The 19,127-nt window shown below is 33.9% G+C and overlaps 1 protein-coding gene across 1 annotated transcript; it reads right to left on the bottom strand.

Moving 5' to 3' along the window:
• Positions 1 to 263: 263 nt before the first annotated feature.
• On the bottom strand, positions 264 to 17,133 carry CCNB1IP1 (cyclin B1 interacting protein 1). Its single transcript, XM_051982988.1, has 3 exons — positions 16,806 to 17,133; positions 10,551 to 10,884; positions 264 to 1,207 (listed from the first exon to the last, which is right to left on the bottom strand). Exons 1-3 carry the CDS (start codon positions 17,100 to 17,102, stop codon positions 1,005 to 1,007), a joined length of 834 nt encoding a protein of 277 aa, XP_051838948.1. The 5' UTR covers positions 17,103 to 17,133; the 3' UTR covers positions 264 to 1,004.
• Positions 17,134 to 19,127: the final 1,994 nt, after the last annotated feature.

Genomic DNA, 19,127 nt, shown 5'->3' with positions numbered 1-19,127 from the left:
AATATGTAAAGTGAGATGTGCATTTGCACTCCCTCTCCTCCCCCGCTCCTCCCCTCAAAGACTTATGTACATTGTGCTTATTTTATATCAAGCACATTGGAATCTGGCATTTAGGCAGCACTTATCAGTGCCTGGCTTAAAGTAGGCACTTAAATGTTGATTGATAAAAACCAAAGTTGTTGTAAGGTACAAATGAGGCTTTGCAAAGGTTTTGTAGACCTTAAAACACTAGATAAATGTCGCATATTCACAAATAAATATACTTCAAAAACATGCTGATAGAGATACACAAACATAAATATATCAAGAGACAGAAATACAGAAATACACCAAGAGCATCTAATCATAGATTCATATGTATTTCCCAAATTATATATATACATAAATATGATAACAAAAATTCAAGTAAAAAATAAAATGACACAATTAAATATTAGAACTTACATACACAGGTAAATACATATACAACTTAAAAGAAGCCACAGTGCTACATATGTATATACAAATATTCCAACATTTAATATTTTATGGATATAGCAATGTGTAGTCATACAAGCCAGATAATTTACAGTAAGCTTAAATGATGTTCTAAATCCCAATACATTCCCACATTTGTCTGCATATTACTGATCATAGAGAAGCAACAGTTCGCAATAAATCTGAGTTTAATAAAACAGTGCATTCATTATTCAAAATAACACAGGCAAAAGAATAAAGTCCAAAGCCAATTTCCTTCCTCACTAAGTTTCTCACAGCAAGCAGCAAACTCTGTAGAACTAATAGCACAAGGAAACTGATAACCTCAGGAATAAGCATTGACTCTTGCCATAAAAATGGCTACAGCATAACTAGGGCCCAATTACTATTAGAAACTACCAGAGAAGAGCAAGAAAGCAAACTAGATGCTGAGTGAATTCAGCTTCGAAAAATAAGGAACAGTGGCCCACAATAGTTATTATAAATTCCCCCTCTTTCTCACTTTGCCCTCTTATTTTCAAGATGGGCTACATTCTTTTCACTTTAAAGGTTCTACCACCACCTGGCTGTGGCACTGCTTCATGACTGGGAGAAGCAAAACTGAAAAAACTATTGGTAGGTTCAGCTGCTGTGGGAGAACCCACAAAAAATGGTCTGAACTGGAAGTCTCCATCCCCACTGCCCCAGTTTCGAACTGGAGTCATATCCACAGGAAATTTGGAAGTGTTCCCTGGAGAGAAAGAAGAACAAAACAATTTAAATATCTATTTCTTTGCAAATCTTTAAGAATGTGTAGATAACATTCTGTAAATATTGTTGACTGAAACCTGAAACTCAATCCTCTGAGAAGAAAAAATTTAATCCTAAAAGTGTTAAGAGAAGGTCTGTAATCATCTCCAATGTGGCTGACACACATTACTGTTTAATTATTCAGTCAAAGCTAGCCTCTGATTTCATATCAAAAGTAGTCTGAGAAAGAAAGACATGGGTTTGAGGAAAAACTAGAATGTGCTTTTGATTATCACAGAATTACAGAAAGGGAACCTTTCATCTTTTTTCCCCAGCATGGTGCTTTGATTATAGTAGGTATTTAATATATTTTTTAAATCAAATAACTCATTTTTCTTAAATGATTCAAGTTCTTATGCTGCGTAGTAATACTCTGAGCAACAACCCGCAATCAACTCTCTAAATTCTCTGTAGCTGACTAAAGAGATTGCAATTTGGGTTTTTTTTTAGGTATGTGACATAATGTTCTATTCTACAATGTACTCCTTTCAGGAAAAAAATAATAAAGTCACCTCTTTAAATGAGACAGAGATGAAGAATATAGTAGTATAAGGCATCAAAGTGGTGTGAAAAAAGAAGAGAGATGAGAGAGCTTTCAGCAAATGGACTCAAATTTGGGGCAAAATATGAGGCAAGGTACTTAGCTGAGAGTATAGAAAGAGTTGTCATGGGTGATTTAGGAAGGATAAAAAGGTCTGCAATAGCTTTATCTTACAAGTTTTAGCTTCTACAAATTAAATAGTAACTTTCATCATTCTGAATATGAAATATTTATCCAGCGACCAATGAGTATATGTTCTATTGTCATAGCAATATTAACATTCTTATTATAAATAAAACCAAAAGAGAAAAAAAAAGCAGAAGCTAAATGGAAGTTTGATACACAGCTTTGGAGAGGAAAATAAAGAAATTAATAGAATTGATTTTATCATGTAGAAAAAGATGAGATATATTTCATGTAACATAGTCATCTTCTCTTGTAACATTCATGACAAGCATAAGTAAAAAAATAAAAAAACCTAGTATGAAGATAAGTGTAGTTTACACTTAAATTATAAAGTGAAGTGATAGAAAAATTCTATAAAAGAATCTGATAAATCTTCTAAATTAATTCATGTTAATCCTTCAATTTCTTAAATGCAAAAAATTAGCATTAGAAAAGTGGGGGAAAAGGCAATGGAAATATGGTTTGAGTTTCAGAAACAAAAGCAACTAGGTTTGTAGACTACACAGAAACCTCATGCCTAACTATTTTATTCAAAAGTAGAGTTGAAAGGAGTTAGGCATGGTAAGAGTAACATCATCAAAATACAATGACATTTACTATACCTAAAAAGAGAAGAAACAACTGGTCACCAATATGAGAATCAATAATAGTCACCTATGTACAATTAGACCACTGACTTGTTAAAACAAAAGGCAAAATGAAAATCAAAAATAAAAATGGAAAGAAAAAATGACTTGCAATCAGAATAATTTCGATTTATACAATTTTTAAAAGCTACTAACACTGAAAAATGGGAAATATTACACTATAAATTCATTACTACCATCCATATATATGTGTATGTGTGTGTGTGTGTGTGTGTGTGTGTGTGTAAAACTTCCTCCCAGGCAATTGGGGTTAAATGACTTGCCCAGGGTCACACAGTCAGGAAGTGTTAAGTGTCTGAGAGCAGATCTGAACTCAGGTCCTCCTAACTTCAGGGCTGATGCTCTATCCATTGAGCCACCCCATTACTACTATATCTTAGTGGAAATGTATCCAAGGTAAAAGAAGTTGCCTTTGAGGCAGTGGCCAAATGAAACTAGAAATCAACTCAGCTAACAAAAACTTGATCTCCTTGTTAAACAGAAAGAGAGCATCAAAGGCAACTTCATTGTAAACTATAAACTCATTTACAAACTCTTATAAAGGAGGATGGTAGAAGATCATAAAGAGCCTGACCTCATAAATCAGTGGGAAGGACTGATAAAAACTGAACATGAGAACTAATTAAACTATATTATCCTAAGAGTATTTAATAATGAAACTAGGAGAAACAAGAAACAGGTGCAAACTAGGAAAAATCTGCCAAGATTTCTACAACAAAGTCGTTTTTCCATCAATATTAATATAGCCACCATATTTGTTCAAAGTTCTTTATGTAAATTCACATTATAAAAATCTAACTTTACATAAAGAATTCTAAATAAAATTTCAGTCAACCACCAGTGATAAAGTCTAAGCACAGTGGGTGGAGAAAGGGAATCATATTACATATCAATGTTAATTTTACAGAACAATACCATGCATACTTTTATCATTAACTTTTGCCTTTCATTTGGTAATTCTATTTCATATCATGGTACATACAGTATTTGTCTATATTTAAGCACATTTTATGACTTGTATAAAAGTATTATTTTGTGTATACCTTTTGTATACAGACTAAGTGAAATAAATGGATAGGAGCAAATTCTAATCCTAATCCTAAATCTGACATTGCCTCCATTCTGACTTCAATTTTAACTCTAATCCTAACCCTCTGGCTCCAACTCTAACCCTAAATTTGCTACATTTGCATTATATTAAAATTTCTTTACACAGAGAACTGTATGTACTCAATACCACGATTGCCAATGTGTTTTATAAGGGATTAGAAATAGCATTTTAAAGAAAACAAAAATGGAAAATGAAGATCAGATAGAGCAGACTCAGATATGCCCATAGATGGCCATGCTGGAAGTAAGACAATTTTGATACAATTAATACAAGGATTCTCATGACATCTGAAAAAGAGAAGATAATTTTTAAAAATATCAAAGATATAACATTTTGCCCCTCAAAATGAAAAGGCAAGCCATGTTCCATATAATAGAGTGGTTCTCAAGTAATATGAGAACATCTAAAGAGAAAGCCTTAAGGACATTAGGTAAACACCAATTGAAGGACTTATTTTTTTTGTCAAGTGTTTTATTTTTCCAAATACATATAAAGATAGTTTTCAACATTCATTTTTGTAAGATTTTGTGTTCCAAATTTTTTCTCCCTCCCTCCCTTACCTCCATGTTACAATACTTTTAAACATATTTCCATATGTTATGTTGTGCAAGAAAAATCAGACAAAGGGGAAAAAACATGAGGAAGAAAAAGTAAACAAACAAAAAAAAGGGGTGGGGGGAGGGGAAGGGTGAAAACACTGCCTCAATTCACATTTAGTCTCCATAATTTTCTCTCTGGTTGCAAATGGCATTTTCCATCCCAAATCTATTGGAATTGTTTTAGAACAATATATTGTTGAGAAAAGCTAAGTTTATCATAGTTGATCATCACATAATTTTGCTATTACTGTGTTCAATGTTCTGGTTCTGCTCACTTCACTCAGCATCAGTTCATCCAGGCTTTTCTGAAATTGGCCTGCTCATCATTTCTTATATACCAATATTCCATTACATTCATACACCATAATTTATTCAGTTATTCCTCACTTAATGGGGATATACTCAATTTCTAGTTACTTGCCACTACAAAAAGAGTTGCTAAAAGCATTTTTACACATGTGGGTCTTTTTCCCTCTTTTATGATCTCTTTGGATGATACAAGCCTAGTAGAGACAATGCTGGATCAAAGGGTATTCACAGTTGAATAGCCCTTTGGGCATAGTTCCAAATAGATCTCCAGAAGGATTGGATCATTTCACAACTCCACCAACAATAAAGCATTAGTGTACATGGAGGATTTAAAAGAGGACACAGATAAGAATGAGAAGGTGTAAATGAATTCAGATCTGCTTATAAGAATTCAGATTCACTGAAATATTGTAAAACATGAGGCTAATTGCACATCTATAGGCCTGGCCACAGAGCCTGATCCTTAAAAATATGCACAGAATACAACTATTGCAATTTCCCACAATGAAGAGGCTAGAGATCTTTTTTCCAAAAGATTTGTGATGCTATGTAATAGAATGCTTGAAAGAAATTTGGGAGAAGAAGACATTCTATAATTGGTTTCTGCTACTAACCACATTGTACAGAGGCGTCTCCTGATAGGTTAGAGCTTCAAATCCAGAATTAGGGAGGCATTCAGAAGATATTGAACAAATCCTTTCTGTCTTGATATAATATCTCCTCGGCTGACTTCTTCCAGCTGTCAGTACTCCAATGAAAGATGACAATACTATGCAGTGAGAGGCCTTTTGGATCCTCACAATCTGAGACTGAAATGTCATAGTTATGGGCATTAGTTCTTTGCCTCAATCCTTGATCACTTGTTGGAGGCTATGACCTTATGAGTTCTAAAAGATCAAGAAAGAAGAGGCAGAGGCAAGATAATGGAGTAAAAGCAGGGACAGCGCCTAAGCTTTCCAAATCCCTCCAAATACCTTTAAATAATGACTCTAAACAAATTTTAGAATCTTAGAACCCACAAAAAGACAAAGTGAAACAATTTTTCAGCCTCAGACAACTTAAAAGGTCAGTAGTAAAGATCTGTCACAAAAGAGTAAGTAGAACTCAGTCTGGCACTAGTCCCAGAAAACCAGAATCTGGCCTTGGGACCCATTGAACAAGAAGCAGCAACAGCCATGGTAGCTTCCAAAAGTCCTAGCTCACAGACAGTAAGAGGGTCAAAGAGCTCATCAAAAGAAAGTCTCTTTGCTAGTATTGAGGCAGGATTCTTTTGCTTTGCTCATACTCAGAGCACTCACAGAACCAGGACACACAGGACTAGTATACTAGAATTTACAGCCACAGAGGAGCAATTCAATTCCAAGGCAGAAAAGGGTACTTGTGGTTGTTCACAGACTAAAGCACAGACCAGAACAGTTAAAAAAAAAAAAAAAAAAAAAAAACTTCTCCTTGTGCAAATTAAGACAACTCACTACACACATCAGATTGGCTAAGATGACAGGAAAAAATAATGATGAATGTTGGAAGGGATGTGGGAAACCTGGGACACTGATGAATTGTTGGTGGAATTGTGAACACATCCAACCATTCTGTAGAGCAATCTGGAATTATGCCCAAAAAGTTATCAAACTGTGCATACCCTTTGATCCAGTAGTGCTACTCTGGGCTTATACCCCAAAGAAATACTAAAGAAGGGAAAGGGGCCTGTATGTGCCAAAATGTTTGTGGTAGCTCTTTTTGTAGTGGCTAGAAACTGGAAAATGAATGGATGCCCATCAATTGGAGAATGGTTAGGTAAATTGTAGTATATAAATATTATGGAATATTATTATTTTGTAAGAAATGACCAACAGGATGAATACAGAGAGGCTTGGAGAGACTTACATGAACTGATGCTGAGTGAAATGAGCAGAACCAGGAGATACCTCAACAACGATACTATATGAGGATGTATTCTGATGGAAGTGGATATCTTCGACAGAGAAGATCTAATTCAGTTCCAATTGATCAATGATGGACAGAATCAGCTACACCCAGAGAAGGAATACTGGGGAATGAATGTAAACTGTTTGCATTTTTGTTTTTTTCCCCAGGTTATTTTTATTTTCTGAATCCAATTCTTCTTGTATAACAAGGGAAGTTCGGTTCTGCACACATATATTGTATCTAGGATATACTATAACATATTTAACATGTATAAGACTGCCTGCCATCTAGGGGAGGGGATGGAGGGAGGGAAGGGAAAAAATCGGAACAGAAATGAATGTAAGGTATAATGTTATAAAAAAAATTACCCATGCATATATACTGTCAAAAAAAATTTATAATTAAAAAAAATCCTTCTCCTTGGATCATATCAACTTGGAATCACTGAAAACTTACAGAGGTCCCTAGAAGGGAAAAAGCACAAAACCCCTGCACCTTGGGACAGTACATCCTCCATCCTGAAAACAGACCATAGAAAGTTACTAAGGAGACAAGGAAAATCAAAACACTCTCTCAGAAGAAGATCACAAAGTCAAAGCCTATAGCCATGAAAAATAAAAATTGGTCTAAGGCCATGAAAGAGCTCAAAAGGGATTTCGAAAATCAAGTAAGAGAGGTAGAGGAAAAATTGGCAAGAGAAATGAGAGTGATGCAAAAGGAAATATAAAAAAGTCAATTTGCTGAAAAAGCAAAAAAATGGCCAAATGGAAAAGGAGGTACAAAAATTCACTAAGGAAAGAATTCCTTAAAAAGCAGAAAATGGGAGCTATTGACTTTATGAGAAATGAAGAAACAATAAAACAAAATGAAAGAATGAAAAATAGAAAACAACATAAAATATCTAACTGGAAAAACAACTGACCTGGAAAATAGATCCAGGAGAGATAATCTAAAAATTCTTGGACTACCAGAAAGTCATGATCAAAAAAAGTCCTAAATATCATCTTTCAAGAAATTATTGAAAAAAAAAACTATCCTGATATTTTAGAATCAGAAGGTAAAACAGAAATTGAAAGAGTGAAAAAGATCCCAGGAAGAAAACTCCCATAAATATTATAGCTAAATTCCAGAATTCCAAGGACAAGGAAAAAATACTGCAAGAATTGAAAAAGAAATAATTCAACTACAGTGGAGCCACAGTCGGGATAACACAAGATTTAGTATTAGTAGTAGCTTCTACAATAAAGAATCAGAGGGCTTAGAATATGATATTCGGAAGAGCAAAGGAGTTAGGATTACAACCAAGAATCACTAACTCAGCAAAACTGAGTATAATTTTTCAAGGGAAAAAATGGATATTCAATAAAATAGAAGACTTTCAAGCATTCATGAAGACAGAGCCAGAAGTGACTAGAAAATGTGACTTTCAAGTACTGGACTCAAGAGAAGCAAAATGGGGTAATCAGAGAAAAAAATCATAAGGGACTTCATAAAAATAATCTGCTTACATTCCTAAATGAAAGGATGATACCTGTAACTCATAAGAACTTTTCCATTAATACAGCAGTTAGAAGGAATATATACAGAAAGAGGGCACAGGTGTTAGTTGAATATGAAGAGATAATGTATAAAGCAAATATAATTAATGGGTAAGAGAGGAATGCATTGGGAGAAAGGGAAAAGGGGAGGTGGAATGGTATAAATTACCTGCCATAAAAAAAAAACAAGAAAAAGCTTATACACTACAGGAAAAGAAGGAAGGGAAGGGGAGGTGAGTAAACCTTACTCTTATCACAATTGGCTCAAAGAGGGAATAACGTACACCTTCAATTGAATATAGAAATGTATCTTATCCTGCAGGAAAATAGGAAGTGATATGAGAAGGGGACAAGAGTGATTGTGTAGGAAGGTGTACTGGGGAAGGAAATAGAAGCAAAATTCTTTTGAGAAGGGACAAGGTAAAAGGAGAGAGAAAATAGAATAAATGAAGGGAAATAGTTAGTAAAAATAATTGTGAAAAGAAGAATTTTCAGATGAAGTAATCAAGTTATTTATAACCATATGAAAAACATTTTAACTCATTATTGATTAGAGAAATGCAAATTAAAACAATTCTGAGGTACTACTACCTCTTAGCTATTAGATTGACTAATAAGACAGATAAGGAAAATGAAAAATATTTCAGGGAATGTGGAAAAACTGAGACATTAATCCATTGTTGGGGGAATTTTGAACTGATTCAATCATTCTATAGAATAATTTGGAACTATGTCAAACTGCTATACAACCACGCATACCCTTTGACTAAACAATATGACTACTAAGTCTGTATATCAAAAAAGAGAAAAAAACAAAAAGTAAAAGGATCCATATATAGAAAAATATTTATATCAGCTCTTTTCTCAGGCAAAGAATTGGGGAATGGCTGAATAAATTATGGTATGTGATTATGATGGAAAATTACTGTGCTATAAGAAATGATGAGCGGATGCTCTCAAAAAAACCTAGAAAGACTTCCCTGAGCTCATGTAAAGTAAAATGTACTGCTAATAAGTAAGAGCAATAATGTAGGCTGATCAGCTATGAATGACTTTGCTATTCTCAGAAGTACAATGATCCAAGATAACTCTGAAGGACTTATGATGAAAAATGCTATCCATTCCCAGAGAAAGAACATATTGTATCTGAATATAGATTAAAATATGCTTTTTAAAAAACTTTATCTCTCTTGAGGTATTGTGTTGTTGTGGGGGCTTTGAAGGATAGTAAGGAAAAAAAAAATCTATATTTTCTTTCCCAACATGACTTTTTTGGAAATTTTAACTTCACATGTGTTTTTTTCAATGACACAAGGAGTTTGGAGAGAGGAAGGGAGAGAATTTGAACTCAAAATTTTAAAAACAAATATTAAAAATTGTTTTAAATTAGGGAAAAATAAAATATTAAACAAGAAATTTAAAAATTAAATTAAATAAAATAAATAAATAAAAGATCAGGAGATCAAGTTATGTAAGACCTAAGAATCAAAGTCCAAACTGAGATTTTCAGCCATCCCAGCACTGATGTCCTGAGGAGTAAAGAATGATCTTTGGAATCCAGTCCAGTAGTATCATAAATAAATTCTCACAAATACTGATGCCACATCTGGATATGAATTTGGTGGGACCAAGAGGAATGTAAATACCCTCAAGGTGTTGAGGGAAATTGTTTATAATTCTGTTCTTGTAGTATCTTTGAAGTAAAAGGCCCTTTATGAAAACTGATTGATGTGAATTGGTTAAATAGATATGAGATACCAGTCAATGGTAGCTATTAGTATAGGGAATACCCCCAAAATAGTAGTTTCAATTAAATATTAGGGAACACTCAATCCAACCTTGAGAACTCTGAGAAAATAGCCAGACTTTTCTGGAACAGTAAAGCCAGAGAGATATTCTTAACATACATAGTGCTGTTCTATTTAAGTATGTGATGCAATTGCTTCTACACAGATACAAGGAATTATTCAATAAATTACATTGCCTACCTCAGAGAAGATTATATTTAAGTAACACATGAAAAGTTTCTTAACATTCAACAACCAAACACTACTGCACTACTCAAAAAAAAAAAAAAAATCTGACCAGTTATGGAAATAAACTCTTAAATTAAGCTAGCCTATAACCCCCCAATATATATGTATATGTATGCACATATACATATACACATATATATATAATAAAAATATATGTGTATGTATAAACATCTAAACATACATTCTTATTTATCTATATTCTGCAAGTGTCAAGACCAGTATACTGTTATGCAAAAATTTCTAGAAAGAGGGAAGTACAGTTATAGTGTCAATTAACACTTTTTTTTTTTATCATAAAGGAAGTAAAATTACCTACTTGTCCACCTTATATAAAATGATAGCTTAAAGGAACCACTGCTTACCATCATACCCTGTTTGTTGGAAACATTACCTGTTGGGAAGCCAAAAGCAGCTGGCTGAGAGATCATGGATGGCTCCAGAACTCCTTCGTGGTTGGCAAAGGCAATGTTTCGTAACCTGAGGCTATCATAGAGACCCTGAAGCTTCTGATATTGACGATTGCGCTCCATGAGTTTCTCAGAGATGTCACTGAACTTTTTCTTATATTCTTCCAACACTTTCTTCATAGAGGTGACTTCCCCTTTCATAGAAGTCAGCTCCACATCTTTACTCTGAATCTGCTGACTATATACCTTCTCCATCTGTTTCAGATGGCCTTCAGCCTTGCTGAAATTATATTCTTGATAAAGACGCTCTTGGTGCACCTATTCAGAATGCAAAGGGGGAAAGTTATTAAGGTAAAGAATGAAAATTTTACCATCTTTAATACATCACAAAAGTTTACACAAGTGAGAGAGAAAAAAATGAATGTTCAAAGAAAAGACAGATAATAATTTTAACCTCCAGAACTAAGTTAAGGCATTCTTTCTATAAGCCTACCATTGGTCATTGTCATATTTTCCCCTAATTATTGTTTTTTGAAAAAGCAGATGGTCCTTTTTTCTTTGAAATTTTTTGTTGATTAAGTTGTATTTCAATATACCATATAAACCCCTAGAATACTTCTAGTTACTTCCAATTGAATCTCCCTCAATATGTAATTCCTAAAGAAAGTTCAGTAAAATAACCAAAAAAACTGATAGCAACTGATAACATCAATGAGTACCATTCCTGTGTTTTCTATCTGATTTAAGTTGCCATTCAAATTTGTCTATACTTACTTGTTATAGTAATTGTGTGTACTGCTCTTTTTTCATTCTGTAATATTTTATACTAACCTTTTTCTAATTCTATGAACTCTTTATTGTCATCTTCTCTTATGGTTAAATATTAGTTCATTAAGTTCAAATGCCTCAATTTGTTCAAACAGTCTTCAGTGTCTGTATATACAATTTGTTTCTAATTTTTAGAGGTAAAAAATGAATTATTGGGAATAATTTATACAGATAGATCTTTTCTTGTTAATAACTTTGTTGGGGTATAAACTCAATTCACAAAATGAAAGGACACGGACAATTTTCTAATTTTTCTTACACAATTCCATAGTCTTTTTGAAAATGATTAGGTCAATTCATAGTTCCACAAGCAATAAATTAGTGATTATTTTTGTAGCTGCAGTAAAATTGAATTTTGCTATCTTTGCTAATCTAGTATGTGAAGTAATACTTCAGAATTATTTCAATTTGTGTTTCTCTCAGTAACAATTTTAAGCATTTTAAATGATTACTTTTAGTTTGTTTTTTTCTTTGTTCATATTCATTAATCATTTATTAATTGGGGAATGAATGATATTTAATCTTATATATGTTATTATTCCTCTATAGATTTCCACATGTCAAGATTTCATGGGAGATATTTGTGTAAAGATTTTTTCCTAGTCCTTGTCTTTTCTTTTTATCACTAATGAATTCATTTATTTGTACAAAAGCTTTTTATTTAAAGAAAAATAATTTATTTAGTCTTTTGTATAATTTTCTTTGTTTTAGTTGGCTACAAATTCATCCCCAAGTCACATTTTTAAAAAATATAACCTTCCATTCTGCTTTCACTTTTTAAGTGATTTTTTATATTTATTTCATTTATTCGTTTTTAATTTATCATTTTAAATGGTATAAAATGTATAAAATATAATTTCAGCAAAAGATTATACCAGATTTTTTTAAACCAAACTAGTTAACTATAGAGATATTCGTGGCATATTCATGGCAACACATGACCTCTCATTCTTCTTCTGCAGTGACAATGTCAGGGGAAAAAAAATGTTGCTAAGAATAACAGTTTTTCAAGTGTTTAAAATATTAACTTCATTATTAGTACTCTAAATACGAGGTCTTTATGCAAAAACCAAGGAATAGTCTTAGTACTAAAAAAATTGAATCACATCAACAATTAAATTTTTACTATAAATGAAAGCAGAAGACAAAAGTTAAATTATAGGTAATTGGAATGATAATTCAACAGGTTTTCCTAGGAGAACCTATAAAAGAGCTGACAGAGCTAATGTTATCATATATCCACAGGCAAGAAGAAATATTTCATAGGTCACTACTTGGTCTTTTTGTCTTGCAGTATTCATGATAAGCATAAGTAAAAAGGTCAGGAAGATAATAATAGTAGCTTATGCAACAAAATCTACAACAGAAAACAAGAAGGGAAATATATTCTAAGATGGATTTAAGACCTTCCAAACTAAATGAACATTTTCTTTAATTCAAAGGTGGGTTAACGGAGAAGATGGAAAAAATTATGTTCTAAAACATGGTTCAAAAGAAAGAAACTCAAAAGTCCAAAGGGAAAGAAATTGCATATTGTGCTTATATATTAATGCTTATTTTCATCAAGAAGAAAATTTTAAAATTCTGGACATTGTAAAATATCTAATAAAAGCACCATAAATAATAAAAGTGACTATATTCTATAGGAAATGACAATGAACTACCTATGTATAATCAGGCCATTAACATTTTAGAACAAACATTAAAATCAATGTCAAATTAAAAGAATGAAATAAGACAATATGGCATGCAATTAAGGCAATTAAAACATTAAAAATCTGTTGAAACTGAAAAGTGGGAAATATTTAATGAGACTTATTAAATAAACTTAATTTCTTAAAGCAGTTTATTGGCTCATAGATTCATAGATCTATCAACTGAATGACATCTCAGAGGACAACTAGACCAATTCCTTCATTTTAGGGATGAAGAACTTTATTTCCTTGTCAAAGAGAGGCATATCAATAAAGGATAATACCTAGTTTAGAGTAGAAATTTGTTTACAAAACCTTAAAAAAAACTCAGGGAGGACAGGGAAAAATTATGAGCAATATCATCATAAAATAATAAAAACTAAAAATGGAAAAATTAAGTTCATAGCAAGCTTGGAATAAAAATTAATTAAGCCAGATCATTTTTTAAAACACGAAAAGATCAAATTAGAAGGATGAACACAAATAGAAATATTAAGATTTTTGGATTGAAAGCCAAGTTTTCTTGCTTTTTCAGCATATTTCATGCTATTCTTTTCCTTCATTCAAACTGGTATGTGGGGGTAGATGTGGGTATATGTATGCTTCCTCCTAACTGTTAAAAGACTCCTTAAAAATAAAACTCCATTGTGAACTGATCCAACCATTCTGGAGAGTAATTTGGAACTATGCCCAAAGAGCTATCAAACTGTGCATACCTTTTGATCTAACAGTGTCTCTACTGGGAGTGTACCCCAAAGAGATCATAAAAAAGGGAAAAGGACCCACATGTGCAGGAATGTTTATGGCAGCAAGGAACAAGAAACTGAGTGGATGCCCACAAGTTGGAGAATGACTGAATAAACTATGGTATATGAATGTCATGTTATATTATCAGCAGGATGATTTCAGAGAGACCTAGAGAGACTTACATGAACTGATGTTGTGAAATGAGTAGAACCAAGAGAACATTGTACAAGGCAACAAGATTATGTGATGATTAATTCTGATGAACATGGCTCTTTTCAACAATGAGGTGATTCAGCACAACTCCAATAGATTTGTGATGGAGGGAGCCATCTGTATCCAGAAAGATACTGTGGGAACTGAATGTGGATCACAACATAGTTTTTTCATTTTTTTGTTGTTGTTTGCTTGATTTTGTTTTATTATTTTTTTCCTTTTTGATCTGCTTTTTCTTGTGCAGATCTATATGGATATATGTATAGAAAAATTGTACATGTTTAACATATATTGGATTACTTGCTATCTAGAGGAAAGAGTAGGGGAAGGAAGGGAGAAAAATTTGGAACACAAGGTTTTGCAAGGGTGATTATTGGGAAAATGCTATAGATTTACAGTTGGTCCTTTGTAAGTATAAATCTATAGGATGTTTTTCTGTTGACATCTTTCTAAAAGCAATTTAACTCACCCAGGAATGTGGTTGTCAAGTTGTGGAGTTTTATTTTGAGTTGATTGTAGAAGAGCGAAATTTAAATGCCACTTACTCTATCATTTTGACAAAAATTAAGCTTTCCTTTTTTGTGGCAAGTTCATAGAAACCAAGTTTAAACTTGGATAACTTTTAAACATTTCAACCTAATTCAAAGACATTCTCTACCTTTTGTTGTTGTGATGTTTAGTCATGTTCTATCCTTTATGGTCCCATTTGTGGCTTTCTCAGCAAGAAATAATGGAGTAAATTAATAAATGGTCAAAGGATATGAACAGACAATTTTCAGATGAAGAAATTGGGACTATTTCTAGTCATCTGAAAAGATGCTCCAAATCACTATTGATCAGAGAAATGCAAATTAAGACAATTCTGAGATACTACTACATAGCTGTAAGATTAGCAAAGATGACAGGAAAAGATAATGACAAATGTTGGAGGGCATGCAGGAAAACTAGGACACTGATACATTGTTGGTGGAACTGTGAACATATCCAACCATTCTGGAGAGCAATTTGGAACTATGCTCAAAAAGTTATCAAACTGTGAATACCCTTTGATCCAGCAGTGTGTCTTCTGGGCTTGTATCCCAAAGAGATATTAAAGGAGGGAAAGGGACCCACATGTGCAAAAATGTTCATGGCAGCCCTTTTTGTAGTGGCAAGAAACTGGAAATTGAGTGGATGCCAATCAGTTAGAGATGGTTGAATAAATTATGGTATATGAATGTTATGGAATATTATTGTTCTGTAAGAAATGACCAACAAGATAATTTCAGAGAGGCCTGGAGAGACTTACGGGAACTGATGCTAAATGAAATGAGCAGAACCAAAAGATCATTGTATACAGCAACAACAAGACTATATGAGGATCAATTCTGATGGATGGCTCTCTTCAATAATGAGATGATTCAAACAATTCCAATTGTTCAGTGATGAAGAAAGCCATATACACCCAGAGAGAGAGAGACCTGTGGGAACTGAGTGTGGACATAACATAGCATTTTCATACTTTCTTTTGATGTTTGCTTGCATTTTGTTTTCCTTCTCAGGTTTTTTCTCTTTCTAGATCCGATTTTTCTTGTGCAGCAAGATAATTGAACAAATATGTATACATATATTGGATTTAACATATAGTTTAACATATTTAACATGTATTGGACTACCCGCCAGCTAGGGGAGGAGGTGGGGGAAAGGTGGGAAAAATTTGGAACAAAAATTTTTGCAAGGGTCAATGTTGAAAAATTACCCATGCATATGTTTTGTAAGTAAAAAAAACTTTAATTAAAAAAAAAGAGAGATAATGGAGTAGTTTGCCAGTTTCTTCTCTTACCCATTTTACAAATAAGGATACTGAGGCAAATGGGGTCACACAGAAGGTATCTAAGGCCATAAAGATGGGTCTTCTTGTCTCCAGGCCAAGTACCATATCCACAGAATCATCTAGCTGCCCCATTCTTGTCAGTGTTCCATTTATTTAATATTGCTTGGCACAGTGAACTTGCTGCTATTATTAATTGCTTTTTTCCGACAATATCCATTGCTACATATGCAAAATCAGATAGACCATTTTTATTGTTAGGATTTTACCCTATAAGTAATCTGCTTTAAGATGAGTTCCAGAAAAGTTTTGCAACCAAACTAGGAATACATGGTCTATGCTACTGTGTTTTTCTGTGCCTTAGCAGCCTTTTTGTCAAAATAGAGTTATAGCATTACATAACTCATAGGATCTATCACAATTTCTGATCACAGTTCTTAATTTGTTTACATTTCAAAATTCAACAATGTGGAATCTCAAATGTAGGGAGCTTTATTATAATTGATAAATAATGTAATTAGACCATTTTTAAAATTGGTCTTTTTGTCCTAAAGAATTGTTGACCCATTATCATGCTAATTTTTAAAATTACAAAATAACCTCAGACTCTTTTACATCTCATATTATTTCAGATATACCAGATTTCATTTACCCCTACTAATTACATTATAACAGCATATGATGGTGATGTTATTTCATTTCTTTATAAAATGTTCAAATATCATAAAATCAACAAATAGTTGAATAGTTTTAATCCATATATGTGGATATATACATATATGTAGTGCATCATGTCATGTTTAAAAATATATAGTAGCATTTTAAAATAAAAAATTAACATTCAAGATTTAAACAAATAAGAAATATACATTACCAAAAACAGGAAAATTCCTATAGATAATTTAAGACATAATCTCTGTAAAGATATAGTAATAGCCATAATTTACCTGATATGTCCAGAAGGCCAGTGCTCGGGAGCTAATGTCCAAAACAATTTCTGGTCTCAAACCTGCCAATACCATGGCTTTGTATTCCTCTGTGGGACTGAGCTCGGTTCTAACAATATCTAGCTTACCAGAAAGGGTACTGTTGCAGGCAGGGCAGACAGCTGGAGACCGACTGAACTCACCACTGCCATGCTGGTCACAGAAGATGTGTGAGCAAGCAGTTACCCATGCATAGCCAGAGAGCCTGATTCGACACTTTCGATAATTACAGAGCAACATGTCTTCACATATAGACATATTTCAGCAGTAACAATTCTTTCAGGCTCCAAAATGCTGAAGGAAATTCTAAGGAGGAATCAAATAAGATATGCAGTTAAACTTTACTCAGAAAAATGGAAGAATAAATCAGACTAACAAGGCCATGTGGCACTTTTGGAACAGTCAACATTGAGTTTCCTCTGTCCATAGATAGATCCTTAACAAAGTCTTAAAATGAAAAGCACATTAAACTAAAAGATGAAAGATTAGATTTGGACACTAATTGTACATGTATTTTTTAATGTCTCTTTTACAGTCTCTTTATCTATAAAATATTGGATTAAAAGACCTCAGCTTCCATTTTTACTGGCCGGTGAAAATAGAAAAATAGATTTAGAACTTGAAGGAATCTTAGGAACTATCTAATTTTTATTAATACCCAATTTTTTAAATAAGAAAACTAAGTCGCTGACAGGTTAAGTACTTTGTCCAAGGCCACACCAGTAATAAGTAGCAAATGTGGAACTCCAACCCAGGTACTCTGACAACAAATCCAGCATTTTTTTCTCTCTTTATTGAGTGGCTGGATGACACAGTTGGAAGACCTGAATTCAAATCCTGCATTTGACAGTTACTTGGTCACTTATCTTCTGCCTCAGTTTCCTCATTCTAAAATGAAAGCAATAATAGCACCTACTTCAGAGTTCCTGAGACAAATTTTGAAGTGTCAGGAACTTAGCTTGCATTTAATAAATGCTCGTTCCCTCCCCTTCCCCATATATCAAACTATCATGAAGAAACTAAGTTTTATCCAGGAGATACACATAAATACAGAGCCCACACAGATATTTAGTAGAATTTAAAGTAGAGTTACTGGTTTTTGCTGACATGGTTGAATATTTTATCCCTACCTTACACCTAGTTCTTAGTTTTTATATGGTAATCCAAATTAGACAAGGGACCCCATTCCCATTCCCATCTCTAGTTGCAACCACACTGACTGAAATAAAATGATTGCATTTTTTGATAGAAACTCATAAACGTTGCCAAAAATCATGTTTGGTTTCCAGTGGCAAACAAGCATGTCTTGCCCTGCAAGAGACTTCACCATCTAACAGAGTCCTATGGGAGCTACAAGAACATGTCCTACTGACAGGGTCCTGTAAGCAGGCAGCTCAATTTTCAATTCAATTCACAAAACATGGTAGAGTAGAAGGGCGAGAGAGCATCGAATCCACCTTTCATGAAGACTACCTGAAAGATCTGGAAGGAGTTAGGTAAAAGACTGGGACTCTCAAGTCCCTTCTAAATGAATTGGAAGGCCACAGAGTTTGCTTCCAGCTCTAGAACTAGAATCCTAGTCAGCTTTTATGAAAAGCCAACAAGGGCCCGGGCCTAGGAGACCGCTTAAGTGAGGGTGGAGGGCCTGAGGTAAAAAGCTCGCAAAGCCTCCTGGGGGCGTGGGGGCGGGGAGGGAAGGGTGAGGAGCTTCCCCGAGACCTTCCACCTGGAAGAGGAGTGATTTCCTGGACTTCGCGGGATACTGAAGCCCATGGAGGGGCTGGGGTTTGATTGTGGTTGAAAGGTTTTGAATTCAGGCAACTTCGAAACACCAAAAAGGAAAAACTTTACTTGAGCCCGCCAGAAAAGGAGAGCCCGAGAAGAAACACCAGCCTACACAGCGCCCTCAGCCGTAACGAGTCTCTTTCTCTTTCCTCCCCTCCCCCACCTGCCAAACTACGCATGCGGCCGACTGTCTTCGCGCCCAATCGAGTTTTGTAACTGCGCACGCGCCGTGTCCCCCGAGAGCTGTAAATTCACTTCCGTGAAGCTTTTTGCCGAACCATGTCTTTTGCCTATTGAAACTTAACTTAGCAGAAAGAACCGATCTTCGGAATGAAAACCCCTTATTTCTACTCGTTCCTTTTCTGTAATCCTCTCGTACCTTTTGCCCAAATACTAACCAGACTTAAAAGATTTGTTTCAAATCTTACTTTTATAAGTGAAATTACGGTAACGGGGGCAGGGACTTTTATTTTTGCGTCTTAAAATAGCTTCATAAAT

This window comes from Antechinus flavipes, chromosome 2 (genome assembly GCF_016432865.1).
Source record: "Antechinus flavipes isolate AdamAnt ecotype Samford, QLD, Australia chromosome 2, AdamAnt_v2, whole genome shotgun sequence".
Lineage (NCBI taxonomy): Eukaryota > Metazoa > Chordata > Mammalia > Dasyuromorphia > Dasyuridae > Antechinus > Antechinus flavipes.
This window is presented reverse-complemented; position numbering and strand designations above follow the sequence as displayed.

Bases quoted from the DNA above. Each gene is read 5' to 3' on its own strand.
- CCNB1IP1 (XM_051982988.1), bottom strand. From the start codon at position 17,102: ATGTCTATATGTGAAGACATGTTGCTCTGTAATTATCGAAAGTGTCGA. The intron at 10,885-16,805 runs GTAAATTATGGC...CATTCTGAATAG, and splicing joins TGGCCTTCTGGACATATCAG to GTGCACCAAGAGCGTCTTTA. The intron at 1,208-10,550 runs GTAATGTTTCCA...CTTTCTCTCCAG, and splicing joins TGCTTTTGGCTTCCCAACAG to GGAACACTTCCAAATTTCCT.